At 38.4% G+C, this 15366-nt stretch overlaps 2 protein-coding genes across 2 annotated transcripts in view; one reads left to right on the top strand and one right to left on the bottom strand.

Moving 5' to 3' along the window:
- LOC139811459 (uncharacterized) overlaps positions 1–3768 on the bottom strand; it is a 31210-nt gene extending 27442 nt beyond the window's left edge. Inside the window, exon 1 of the mRNA XM_071775743.1 lies at positions 2190–3768. Within this exon, the coding sequence (XP_071631844.1) occupies positions 2190–3138 (949 nt within the window). The 5' untranslated portion in view covers positions 3139–3768. The remainder of the gene's footprint in view (positions 1–2189) is intronic.
- LOC139811707 (ester hydrolase C11orf54 homolog) overlaps positions 1–15366 on the top strand; it is a 203145-nt gene that overhangs the window by 74215 nt on the left and 113564 nt on the right. The window lies entirely within an intron of this gene.

Raw genomic sequence — 15366 nt, forward strand, 5'->3', positions numbered from 1 at the left:
TTTCTCTAAGTTAGTCAAGAGTTGATATTACTGGTAATATATATTTTATAATTATATTTTATTTACTTATTTTATTTACAGTGGTCTTTTTCCTTTAATTTTAATTAAGGTCGTAGATTAAGTTAAGATAGATTATATTAAAGATTTATGTGTAATTTTTAAATTATTATATCAAGAAGAACCAACAAAGTACTGTTATATTATTACTGCATTATTGGTAAAATATATTTTTAATTATGCAGTTTGATACAGACTGTTTGTTCAGATATTTGTGAGAATTTAATTTATGAATTTATATATCTTATTTTATTTGCATAAAAGATAGGTAAGTAACATGCAATTAGAATATTAAACAGAATGACATGTTATATTACTTTTTAAACAGAATGACATGTTATATTACAATTATTACTTTGGTTTATGAGCTTGTAATCACTAGACTTGTTTATACTTAATTTTTGAACAGATATGATTTCATATTTTATCATAGGTCATTTTAGATTTTTTCATGCAGTGGCACTTTCAAATTAATAATTGTAAATTTTTAACAGCGAATTGAATTTTAATCACCTTGAGGAGTTTATATTGCAATTTAATTTATTTATCTACATTTTCGATAAATAAGTAATAACAAAGAAAGATTACTATTGAATTATTAGTTTTAATGAAATATTTCATTAGCTGTTGCTTAACGAAGACGACATAATTTTATATCTTTCCGATTTGTTCTTTAAGTGGGTAATAATATAACATAAACTATTGTAGTTTTATTCACTTTATTTATTTTACTCACTTTAATATCCTGCCGTATGACAATACAACTTCCCGAGTAAAAAATAAATAAGAATATGGCCAGTGAGTGGTCAGCAACCGGCTATGTCTGGTATATTTTCTACTCGGGTTACTGTAAAATAATTATAATAAAAGAAAGACATAGGCAAACACGTGGAAAACAAACTACACGATGGAATTAATAACTTTAGAAAGGAATCCGCTAATAGAGAAAGAGAGAAAGAGAGAGCAGCAGCTCAGCAACGACACGGCTAACGCCTAGCATTTAGCCGTCGCTTCGGCCAATGGGACGCTCGTCTGACGAATAAATATGTAAATACAATGTCCAGCGCGCCGTAGGCATAAAACGACACGATATATGGCCCGGTAATTTCTTAATTGCGCCCCGAAAAATTCTTGTCATCGTAAACAGCCGGTTGATTATATTGAAACGGCTCAAGGCGCCGGGGGCGTCTCGTGGATGAGACAAGCGAATGGAAAAGAAATAAGAAAACCACGGGATAAAGAGTAGAGAGACACAGCGATATAGTAACTGCCCGATTATTTATGCGATTCTAACGGTAAGCTTGGCGATCTCGCTTGGTTGAAATCGAAACTAAGCTAATGGCACAGAAAATCTCCCCTCTTTGTCCGCGTAATCTTCGCGACGTAGTAAACGGTCGGTTCCCGTATTAATCATTCTCACGCTCAGTCGAGTTCCGGCGAGATTCGAGAGTGACTCACGCCACGAAGAAGTAGCTAGCTTATGTGGATAATTTATGCGATTTGAAGGTTTGCGGCAGATCTCGAAAACGTTGCTAATACTTTCCAGACACCGAGATGAATCGGTTCGTGGAAAGGTCATTCGAGATTCCGATTCAAATCTGTGAGAGTAACCCGGGCATCTAGATCGTGAACGCGTCACGTTGAAGGGATCCGAAAAATTCTCAGGGTCGGAATCCCGAGAGAACGAAAACAAAAACTATTTTATGCCGCGTTTTTTGTCTACGCGTCTCGCGTAGATAAAATCTGTGAGGCTAATTAGATTTTGTCGTTCGACATCAACGTTACTGACGTCAATCAGTTTTTACTGTACACGGAGAAAATTTTATAGTAAATATTACTATGCTGTCGCACCAACTGCGGACCATCAAGACGCACAAGTTTAAATGCTATAGTCTTATAGTAAAATTACTATGTCCATAGCATTTAATGCTACGATTATAGCATTCAATGCTAGTGGTCCGCAGCTAGTGCGACACCATAGTAATATTTACTATAAAATTTTCTCCGTGTATGAAAGTCGTCATGATGCGCCGTGATAAAGCCGAGTTAACGATATCAATAAAGTTTGCTGAGAAAAGAGACAGTAGTTTAAGCGAGAGGTGAAAAAAGTAACAAATAATGACAGTACCCACCAGTGTGCGTTCTCTTGTGTATTTTGAGATTCTCCGACCTGGCGAAGACTTTGCCGCAATTTTGAAATGGACACGAGAACGGTTTCTCCCCGGTGTGCACTCGTATGTGATTCACGAGTTTGTACTTGGCCTTGAAGGCCTTACCGTTACGCGCGCAACCCTGCCAGAAGCACGCGTGCGTTGTGCACTCAGGTCCGCCCACGTGGTCCACTGTCAGGTGCGACACGATGTCTGGAAGGGTAGTGAAAATCTTGCCGCAGAGTTTTCTTCCACTTTCCGGTAACCCCGGGTCTTGGTCTATCCACATGCAGGTGATCTCGCGTCGGCTGCCGCTGACGATGGTGCCTGCGTGGCCGCCGCCGACGCCGTTAGGCCTCATGAATCTGAGAAAGGCGCTGTGATGATTCGGATGATTCATGGCTGGGTGTTGCTGGTGGTGGATTGCGGTCGGCGTCATGTGCGGCGAGCCGATGTATTGATGATGAGAAGGTAGCGGCCTGGTGTCCTGAGGATAGTGCCCAGGATAGTGTGTGGCGGCCAGTGGGTGCTGACTCGGATGATGTGGAAACTGCTGCATCGTCGCGGCCGTACCGTCGTGATGCAGCGGCGTAAACAGGCCCAGTCCACCGCTTTCGGGGGTGGTAGGACTTGCCGTTGCTATCTCGTGTTCCCGTCGAATGATAAATTCGCGGGTATAACCAGGATGGTGACCCATGTGATGGCCCATGTGAGGAGCCATGTGGGGAGCTGTGTGAGGATGATGCGGTGGGTAACCTTGAGGATGGAAATGGTGGTGTTGCTGGGACGGTGCCTCGGCCCCTGGAGGTGACTGAATGTTCGCACCGGGATCTGTTAATCCACCGGTTGCCCCGGCACTTCCGGGTGACAGCTTGATGCCCAGATTGACGATATGATGCGGGTGGGATGGCATACCCTCTAGAAAACTCATTATCGCGATTGGCGTAACGTTGGTTCTTCAGAAACAGCGCCAAAAAACTTTGTCCACGACGACGTGATTCAGGTCGCAGCGAGGCGCTTATCAGACAAGGGGGATGTTTGATACATTTTTGACGTCGTTGGACTTGATTCCCTATCTCAAGTATTATTATAGATCGGGATATCTTTGAAACCTATAATTGAATAGCGCAGAATTGAGTACTTGACACAGAAAGCATACAGGCCACAGTACACTTCATTCTAGAATCACTGGTCTTACTAAGCTGCCTGTTCTAAGCTTTCGTGAAATCCATATCTCGTAATATTCATACTTCCATGTCAACACAAGTCCCATTCTGTCCCAACTAGCGAGAAATCCCACGTTTCACGTACAACATCATAAACCCCGCTTGAAGATATATTCGTCACGTGCAAATTGCAACACTTTTAGATGATTCTTGGAATGCCTAGCATTCGATCGATTATTTGTTTTCCATCACTTGCGCGCGACCGTGTTACAATCCTCGGTTTTCGTGAAGTAAACACAATATCTTTATCAGTGAACGTGGCGACGATAACAACAACGCGGCGATGACAGTTCACGGCGTCCCGGGTGCGATAAGGGTAAAACACACGTTGCGCTCCTCGCTGCGTTCACAGCGGGACTGAAAGTAAAGGACTCCCACCGAGGCGACGTGCGTCCGATTTCGGAGTCCGGTAGGATTCCCCTTCTTTCTCTACGAGTCGCGCGCGTTTCTCGTTCCCTCCTCGTTTCGCCGCAGCTTGATCCCGGGTACACTGTCCAACCTGGTGTTTCGCCGCCCCACTGTGGTTAAGACCGCCTTCTACCCCTTCCGAATCGTTCTGACGGCGCGAATGTAAACCGTGGTCCCTACCACTGGTGAACGTATCCTGGTGGTTACCAGCGTACCATTGGCGCTGACGGCATCACCAGTCATTGGAGGCTGCCGAACGGGGAGGTGCCCGTTAATTTACCACGGGCAGATAGGCGTCGCATCTACCAAGGCGCATGTCGAGACTCCGCATGCGGTTCACGCCCTGTTATTCGAAAACGGCGCGCAGCGACGTTTCGCGATTTTATGCACGTCGTATACGCGCGCGAAGAAGTACCCTCCAGTCTTTTGATACGTAAATGTCATTTGGAACGTATAACTATGCAGAGATTTTATGCGCCTGTTTTCGAACCCTTTTTCTTCTATTTAAATCTTAAAACGTTAGGTTTCACTTTTTATCGTGCGATAGTTGATGATAGATATGTGATAATCAAGAACAATCGAGGCCTGAGAACAGACGCCACTTATACGAGCGAACGAAATCTCATTAAGATAAGACGACGGCCATACTTGCAATAATAATGATTCACGCGGTAAAAGCTATATTGAATAAACATTTTGGATATAGGTATTAAGTTTATTTTAAACGAAATTCATTAGAATTTAAAATAATTTTCTATTTATAATTTATACTTCTTCGTTATGCTGCTACACTGCAAATCCAAGTGTGTTAATTTTACATGCATAAACATCTAAAAATGACACATTTGACTGAAGTTTTTCTTACATTTTTGGGCGTTTTAAGTTACGTCATTTAACACGTTTAACCGCATTAAATTAAAAGTTAGTACATTCAATCGTGTTAAATGACTGTGTAATTTGAAATGGCAATAAGAAATGTGTAAGAAGAGTTTTAGCTAAATACCTAACACACTTGGATTTACAGTGTATATGTACGTGCAGTTTTTCCAAATACGTTATTTGACTAATATTCATTTCACAAACATATATGCATGTATGTATATGAAGGGTACAGGGGGGAAAACGATCCGTGTCCGTCTGGAGTAATTAAAAAAAAAACATAATTTTAACAAACTAATTATTTTAAGAAACCAAAGTAATTTTGAAACATATGTATATATGCACAATGCACATATGTAGGGGTAATGAGAAAAAACAGAAACAAATTCATTTATATTTCTGCATTCATAAAGCTGCAGCTCCAGGCAAATCCATTCTCTATTTTTTTTACATTTGTTTTACATTTTGCTGTTAAAGAAGGTTCACATAAATAGAAACAGCACTCATTCGTTCTCTCTTTATTCACCATATTGGTGGTTTTAAATAAATGTGATTTTACTCTCGCGTGCGCGCACGTAATTATTAATCGTCGAACTGTTATCAGCGATGTCATCCATCATCACCTTCCTTTTTTTATTCTCCTTTTCGCCTAACCGGTAATTATGATGAAAACTTGCTCTTGCAGTAATTATCGTACCTTCGAACATTTTTATGTTTCTCGGATATGGCGGATTTCAAATCTAACCGAATGCAAATGTTCGATATAAACGCGTAAGAGAACGAGTGAGAAAGACACAAGATACCTGACAGAAATTTAATTAGTATCTAATTAGATTCAATTTAGTATCTAATCACGAATTAGGAAAATTATGTATTAAATTGTCACTGTCTAGTCCTTTTCGCTGGTAATTAGCCAGCAATATTAAGTAAAGACAAAATAAAATCCTAAAATCAAAGTATAATCTTTTTGTTTTAGGTGTTTGCATGAAACAGAATTAGTGAATAATTTCCGAAAAAAAAGAATGAGTAATCTTAAAAAACATTTTTTTATATTTATTATATTTATTATATTTTAAATATACCTATATTATTACTGATGAAAAAGTTCTACAATATTGATGTCCAATGTCCAACATAGTGAACATGATAATTTTCAGCTTTAAAGATCTTTATTTATAAAAAGAAAATTTTCTTAATTTTTACTTTTGTGGGATAGAAAAATCTTTTAATGTAAAAACCAGCAATCAGAATTTATTAACTTATTTTTCAGAAATAGAGATACATTACTAATTTTTTATAAATTAAAAAAAATATGAGAGAAAAGGCGTATAAAATAATTGAATATGTAGCGCGATAAGTTAATGATTTTTTAATGTTTTAACATTTTTGTATGTACATTGAAAAAATGCGCAGTAACGGTAGAGAATGAATGCTTTTTGGCAAGTTTCTTCTTTAGTATTGAATGATTTTTCATTCTGTCAGGCATTCTGTCAGAAAACTACTTTATTTCCAATTCTTTTTTGTTCACCAGGTAAACTTCGGCAGACTTTAACGGAAAAATTATATGAAACATGCCGATTCAGTATTTTAATTTTGCAAACGCATTAATCAATTCTCGCAAAATATTCAACATTGTTCGGTTGTAGAATACAAATGTGTGTAGAATACAAATTCTTTCGTTAGGTATAGAATATAAATTTCAAAAGTTTTCCCAGAACAGGTACGAATTTCAGAGACAATAACAAATAGTGGCATACAATAGATTACAACGTTTTGTTATTCCTGAAGAAATGGAGAATTGACTACGTGTACTCGGACTATACGTATGAAATATCTTATCTATAATTATTAAGTAAAATGAGATCATTGAGATATACAATCAAATTAAAATAAATTGCCGTTTACGATCCTAGCTTGGATCTTAGTAGCCTAGTACTATTTCTGTGTATATATATATATATATATATATACACACATATTTTTTAACTTATTGTTAGTGAGCTATGTTTTAAGTCCAACAAAGAATCGGCGCACAGTTTACCAAGTTGAAAAATATGTGTATATGTATACATATACACACACAGAAATAGTATTAGGCTACTAAGATCCAAGCTCGGACCGTAAATGGCAGTTTATTCTAATTTAATTGTATATCTTATCTCTATGTTGATAGATTACTTGAAAATATGATGATTGATCGAGTCTTATCTGCTTACTAGTAAATAGTTGTAATCCGATAGATATGAAGATATCTGAAAGTAAACTTGAAAACTGATTGCATCATCTAACAAGCTACATATATCTGTATTCGTGGAACTACATGTTTGTATCATGAGTTTGCACGCTATTCGCGTTCTTAATGGGAATAATTTAAATGTTATTCAGAAGTATACATAACAATTGATTTACTGAAAGAAAAATATACATATAAAATATTTCCCCGTTGGTTTTATATTTTTTTAAACTAATTTGGGAGCAGTATTCACTTGTATCTAATTAAACACATTGCTTTCATTGATATTAAAACATTTAAATTCTCTAATCTTTTCTTTAACTTATCCTATTTATATAAAACTGATGGGACATATTTAATCTTATCAATATGAAAATCAATCCAAGACGAAGTAAAAGCTGAGTTTTCATTTTTATTTAAATACCTCCTTTACACTTTGGTAAATATAAGAAAAGCGTCGAACGGATGATTAACGATATTTTACCTCGCGTGGAGTAATAATTAATCAAATAAGGAAGTAGAACATATATATGCATATCCTTCAAAGCGCTATGGCAACTTCGGCAACACAACTGAGATGATTTATGCTCTCTCACAGAAAAGGAAAAATGATGAGCAGTTTCAACTTCAGACTAGAGTTCAATTTTGCTTTATATTGGCGTGTATATATGCGGATCTAATCTTTCACGAGTCTCCCACATTTCGGTATATACATGCGTGCTATTTATACGTGATCTTTGTCTAACATCATTCTGTTCTACGTCGTGCCGTTGAATATATTAACGTAGCTTAATCATCCGCATAAATAATGCAAATACATCGAGCATTTTAACGGGGTGCCTCATTGTCGCGGCAAAAAATGGTGTTCCATTATGCCCGTAATGGGCACGGTGGCTGACTATTTGATATTAATAACTACCATAAAGGTGGACTCGCGGCTCTTTCGTGTACTTAGGAGGCATGGACTGAATGATGCTTTCCATCCACCTTCTGTTGCTTACTAACAGCGCGAGACATCGAGCGAAGACAAATCTATGCGTATATAACGCGTGAGCGAGTTTATAAACTCACCGGGTGCTCCGAAGGTGCATCTTTTCTTGTGCAATACATATACGGTCTTACAAGAATTTTAAAAGCGCTTACAGCGGTCCCATTGTCTTGCTATTTTGTATATTAGCTTGCACAATTAGAATTTATTACACGCAATTAAATTTGTATACTATGTGTATATTTGTACCCTGTACGTTATTTATTTGCATTATTTATGCAAATGTATTTTTAAATAAGAATAAAATTATAATAATTTTATTAAAATAATTTTTAATTTTATTAAATAATTTTATTATGTAAATAACTTTATTGAAAATAAAATAACATTATGGCGTGATCTACTACTCGCGGCTATCCAAGTTCCACAATATTTCTTTCGATTTTCAGTTCGCACAAACTGATCGCTTTATTACACCTCAACAAAACTAACGACGCATAATCCGGTGTGACACATACATACATATGGTTTCTCATGTGATCACAATGTTCCGAGCGTGGTCATGCATCTATGTCTGCATTCGGTTTAAGGCTCACAAGACAGATATTGTCTTAGCCGGTTCATCAGTCATAACCGGGGGCGGGGACGGAAGGGGATGAGGGGTGCAGTCATTATATTTAATTAATCATTAAGCTGAATGGCTCGATTTATTGCGTGGTCACGGCCAATGGTACGAAAGGGTTTGAGAAGGCGGATATTGCCCGCCTAGCTTTCTGACTGGTTTTTTCGTTTCCTTCGTTTTTCTCACCTGCGTACGAATATGTACAATATAAGTGCCGCGGAATCGATATATACCAAAACAACACGCAGATATCGGAACAATTTTTTTGAAGCTTGACTAATACAGATTACTATTTGTCAACTTCAGAAATAAATTTTATATTCTTGATACATGTATACATGTGTGGCGGCTGTATCGCTAATTTTAAGCGCCGCGCCGCAAGCACTGCAATCCGGCCACCATAATATTAGATTCTGAGTGTAAATGACAAATATTGATAATAATATCTCTTTAATAGATATTTAATTTGTTCTCTCTGTATTATTTATCGAAAAAACTTCGAGCTTTGATTAGGGCATTTAATTGATTTATTATTTTAAGTTTATCTTGAATTTTTTCATGACCGAATTTTGCTTCGCGAGTTATCAGATGAAGCGAGGACAAAATACGGATAGATAGCCGCACGAGGAGAACCCTGCACAAAATTCGGCATAATTGAGAATGTCGGCGGAACTTTACGGTCCACTAAAATTCCGTTACGATTCACTAAAAGTGCATGTTTCTTCGTGAAACGCCACTTGTAAGGCACCGAAAGCAGCCACCACGAATGTGATCAGACATGCAAAAGTTTGTAGATTCCGCAGCGAGATTAGACAGTAGAAATAGATTATGCCGTTACCGAAGGCGAGGAAAGAGAAAGGAAGCGGCGATCTGGATCCAAGATCTTGTCTCAGAGTCATTAGTGAAATGACAAACTCTGCCGGTGAGCCGCACCGGTGGGATCTTTCCTCTGGTTGCCCCTGCCGACGCACACGCAAGTTGATGAGAAATCTAATAAATCGTTATACACTGAATGAGCACATTCCATGCACGTGTAAAGTTGCACATATAGAAAGGTCGCTATTTATTAAACGTCACTAATATCATTAATGATAATTTTATTTTTTATAAACGAGACCTGGTTGTTTAAAGAATCCGCGGTGGGAAATTTAGTACAATATATTTTAATTTTGCAAGTAACGTTTAATTCAGAAAGTTATATTTACGTTTGTATAAATTGGTATTTCCATATGTTTAGGTATATATAAATCAATTTATATACACATAGACATTTATGTATGTTTATGTAAATTTCGAATAATAGTTTTATAATAATAGTTTTTATAATATTGATGTATAAATTGCCTCGTACAATTCAGGATTATTTTATCATACTCCACATACGTGCATATACATTGACGTCTTGAAGATAAGCATGTTTTTACTATTTATGTCTAGTTTGATATACATGGTGTGCATATATAATCTACATGGCTAATTTCTCTCGAAGTTAAGTCCCAAGTGATTGTGTCAGTCCCCTGATTGTCCTGTGGTAAACTCCGAAGCGAGGGATCAAAGCAGAATCCGACATCGTGAGATGACGGAGCGGTGAGCGGCTGAAGTGGCTCTGAGATAAGATTTCTACGAGCGATGCACGAGCAGATAAGGGTTGATAGGTATCTTTAAGAGCGATCACCGACAAAAATATTGGCTGTCCGTGTCCCTTCCAAAAGTCTCGAGAAGGGGTCCTATATACGTAAAATATGAAAAATCCTCGAAATATGATAATGAAATTAAAAATTTTATTTGTTTCCCCTCGGGCATTGGACATCGGCGGTCATTCTGAAATTCGAAATGTTAGAAATATATTCGTTGGTCTGTCACATATATATCTGTGCATTATCTCTCTTCTTTCGAAAAACACCGAAGGAATATTAATCGATACTTTCGTGGCAAATATTTGTGATAATTTTTGAAAAATTTTCAGTAGAAAAGTATCAGAAAGATAATAATCAATTTATATTTATAAAAAAATAAAATTATTACGGTAGGGTAAACTCGGGTAAGATGGCCATACAGGAAAGATGGCCAACTCATGTTCATTCGATGTTTTATGGCGACCTAGATTGAAAGAACATATATATAGGTTGGCCATCTGCTTTCCTCTATGGCCATCTTACCCGAATTTACCCTATAGTATGTGGTATCCTCCATTGATCGTAAAATTGCGAAATGATTGCATTTTATTAGAGACACTTTCCTGGAATTATTCTCCGTATTAAATTGAATTTTTTCACGCACAAGGATATATTTCTCAATCTACACGCGAATTTTATAGGAAAGCGTAATAGTAGAAAACGACTGATGGATCGTATGAATCCTCGGTACTCGAAGGAAGTCGCGGCCGCCGAAAGCAATGTTTCTCACCGAGCGAAAGGGGTTCTGGCATCTAAAACAAACTCTTACCCCCGGTCGCCTTTATCCGCCGTATTTTTCGCTGACAACCTCCTTCTAGCGGCTTGATTTACGGCGCCGTTGCGAGGAAGCGAGAAAGAGAGAAATAAAAAAAGGAGGAACGGAGCCAAAGGGAAGAACTATTTTTGGGAAGCGCATTAATATTTATAGTTTTGCACACGTACGTCGCGACCAGCATAATTTTACGATAGGATTTACAGCTCCGCCCGTTGTCACTGCACGGCGCTTTACGACATATTAGTCAGCCGAAAATCAAAACGCCGCCGTTTTGTCATAGCAAGCACGATGGCCCTTCTCGAAGGTGCGTCAAGGTTAAAGATCGCGGTTCGCGGTACGAAAGGAAAACGAGGATAATCGAAAATCGAGACGAGCGAACAGTATATTCGACCACTCGATAAATTGTTGGACGACAGTATCTCACCTTCTGATCAAATCTTCGTGTAATATACGATGTTACGGAATCGTCGGATATCCTTTCGATGATCTTTTCTTCCAGAAAACCTACGGAAGATTCACGTAGGTCCAGAGAAAATGGAAACTGCTGAAATATCAGTGAAAATGACCAACGTAACTGCCACTAGCCATTGAATTATACATTCTGTTAACGATAACTTGGGATTCGATTAGCCAAAAATCCATCTGGCATCTCGTAATGTGGTTACGACTGACAGAAATAAATTGTACACTGTTTCCCGGATGACAGCTCGAAAGCGCATTAAAATTAACCATTAGGGATACGCATGACAGTGCGTTGTAATAGCATTATCCACAATAAGTGTCTCGAAGCGCGCGTGCGCGCGCGCGAACGTGCTTTTTTTATTTTTTACATCGATATCTCACTTCGACCCTCGAAGAAAAACGATTCGTTAGCCGACTTACCCCCATGAACACGGGCTTACCCCTAAAAAATGACCGTGCACCCCCTGTTGTGCAGCGGATGCAACTTCCCTAGCGTATCCCCGTGCTCACCACAGTACACGACGGCAAAGCGTGCGGGTGTGAATACGTATACATGCTTGAGGAACCCTCCCGAGATCTTTTTGGGGAAATATTATATCATTAGGCGTTATTGAAAGGCGTCCGTTGTATATCGATATTTGCCATATCGAACAAATGTACGTCTTTCAACTGAGTCTCGTCGCAAGATGTTACTGCCGATAATAGTTTTGTGCATCCGTTAATATCAATTGCAATTGTGTCATAAATTTCCGAGATATTATCTCGCGATTGTTTTCAATTATTCGTTTTTCCCTAAATCTCAACTCGATCGTTCGGCAAAAATTACAAATACGTTTTTCGACAGATAATAAATATTGGCATTTTGTTTTGGAAAGTTGTGGGAGTGTCCCGAAAGAAATATTACGAGTTTCTAAGTGTAAGCAGAGGGTGAATCGTGCCACGCCCTATACTCATTTTCGACACATTGGTCACGCAGGTTTGTCCTGTACACGCCTCTGTCGTCAACACGATTCTTGTCGGACATTTACTATTTTACTTGAAACGAAAAGGCGCAACTTTGTAACCGAACGTTTGTTACGAAAAGACTCGAAGACTCTAGTTAATATTTTTTTCCTTTTACTCTCACTTTCTGTCGACATTTATTTCAGTGCGCAAATACATTCTACGAATGTTATTTTAGCCGTGCATTGTCTGTTAATTTTAATTTTAGTTGATGTTTCATTGAAGCATTGTTCAAACACAGAGTACTGTGCCGATATTGTGCACGTGATATATAAGATTACGCAACAAAAGCGCATAAGTGCACTTCTTTAAGTCTGCGTCTTCAATTCAGAATGTTCTACTTTGAATGACGTTTAATCAAGATCAATGATACTTTATTACAATTGATTCAGTTTTTCTACAAGCGAACCAATTTCTCAAATTTGTTCCTTTGGATGTTTTCTTTTTCGAGTAGAAAAATATTTTTAAATAAATCGGCGATATACTTATCACGACCCGTCGGAGCATATTCATCAGACAGACAACGAACAACCGTCCGCCTCCATGTCTGTTCCACATCGAGGAGCAATTGAGTCCTACGGACGGAAACGAGCGCTAATTTTCTTAGGAAGAATCTCGTTCTGATTCTCGGGGCCACCGGAAAGAACGCTAATGAGAGAACAGTGGAGGAAGGGTGGACGGTGAATCGGAGATGAAAATGAATTGAGTGAATGGACTCGGAGTGGTCCCGAGTGGCGGGAAGTGAGCAACTTTGACGAGAGCGGCTTAGGCCCCTTTATCGTGTTCGTCCTACGTTTCGGAATAACTAACGTAATCAAGCTAATGTGTTTGTATGTGTGTATGTATATTAGCCGTTTTTGATGACGACCAGCAATTGATTCACGTCTGCGTGTTCGTTATTTGCGAACTACTGCCGTGTTACAGATTGAAAATAATTCTGCACGAGTTACGTATATAATTAAAATTTCACATGCATGACAAAACTTGAGACGTCACATTTGCGCTGATATTCTGAAAGTTTTATTTTCAAATTTTTATAGGGAATACGTAAAGATTTAATGTTATTTTAAAATATCCTTCGCGATATAAATTATGCTAGTCAATCTTGTATTTGTCCTTGCGCTAGTAAGATAAACACTGGAGCGCGCATTACAGATTTAGGTCAGCCTTACATTCGCAATATAAAGCACGATCCTTGCGATCACGTTATCAATCGGAATTGCGATTAGCGTAATTGAAGCTGTTACGCGCGTGATACCCGTATGCGCTCGCTCGTTTTGTTTATCATCCTGAATCCCATTGGATCGTAATTCTTCATGAACCTATATCAACGTTCCATTCGGAAAAAGTGCATCATGATTGGCGAGATACAATGCCATCGATTCGAGTTACCTGTCCGCACCGACAAGAGAGAGAGAGAGAACGAGAGAGAGTCTCGGTATCGTGTGGGTGATGACTAATAGATTTCGAGGCTCGGCCCATCCATCTCGCCCTCTCTCGAGCCCCCCTCGATACAAATCGATCTTTGCCGCGGTCACGTTCGTGCGCGCGTCGAGGATATCGTATCTATCGATAGATCCCTAAGCGGTACGTGCCGCTTTTTTTCGACGGTGCATTTATAACATTGGCCACGGCCCTGAACCGCCCAGTGTCCGTTCGCTCGCGAGAGACCAAAGCGGTTTGTCATTATAGATGTTCCTTGCTCGTTGAACTGTCAGAGACGAGCTAGAGAGACCTCGTCGTCGATGTACTCTCCCTCGGCCGCAGCGGAATCGTATATGTCGCTCATATCGCTTGTGCATAAATCATTTGCGCGCCGAGAAGTAAGACTCGAAGACGCCTACAAGCCTACGGTCTAATACGTAAGCTAATTACAGAATCTTTCGCAAGATCCGCGTCGCAAACAGCAACATAATTTCAAAATACCGCTCTAATTCCAAAGTTAAGTTTTGCTTCGCAAAGTTTGGGTTTTAATCACTACGTGGCGTTTAAGATTTAGAAAATTATTGCATATTTTTTGAAATACATGTATTTAATCTTTACTTTACGAAAAATTCAAATGTTTTTTTCGTGATGTTTTTTGAATAGAATAATATAAGATTCTTCAGAAGACAGTTATTAAACGAACATAAAAGTTTTGAATGAAATTATTTTGCCGGAGGCTTGAAGCAAGAAATATTCAGTTACTCAACGTTTAAAGATTTGATTTGTCAGAGTATAAACTACAAATACCGTCATAGAATTAAGATGGCATAAGAGCGCAAAACCTTTAGGATATAAAGTATTATGCTTTGTGAAAGGATCATGGGGGGTTTTGGCTCCCAGTCAAATTTGACAATAATGTAGGATAATGTAGTTCATAACATGCTGATAAAAAGTGTCCATAGGTACTAAGCCCAAAAATGGACAGTTTCCGAAATATAAGGCATTAAAGAGTGGAAAAATGAGGGTTTCAGGTTTCAGCTAATGGCAGTTTGCAACAGGCTGAATGCCATGCTTTCATTAAAACATTTACTTGATTGCTGGATGAATTATACTTATGCACAGTATGCGTGTTCACACAGTCAAGTCAATATAATCCATCCGCCGCCAGCCATGCCCACCACCGATGTTGCCGTGCTACCCGGTCTTCCGAACGGCATCCCTGATTATAACTGTAATTCACAAGTCGGTTTAGTAGTATTATATTGTACTTTTCATACATTGCAAAAATTAACATTAAATAAGTAAATGATTCTTGCTTGCTATATATATTGCATACATGTCATTCGATGCAATGACATTATATTACGTATGGTTTGATCATTGACTTGACTATGTGAACACGCATACTGTGCATAAGTATAATTCATCCAGCAATCAAGTAAATGTTTTAGTGAAAGCATGGC

This window comes from Temnothorax longispinosus, chromosome 4 (assembly GCF_030848805.1).
Source record: "Temnothorax longispinosus isolate EJ_2023e chromosome 4, Tlon_JGU_v1, whole genome shotgun sequence".
NCBI lineage: Eukaryota > Metazoa > Arthropoda > Insecta > Hymenoptera > Formicidae > Temnothorax > Temnothorax longispinosus.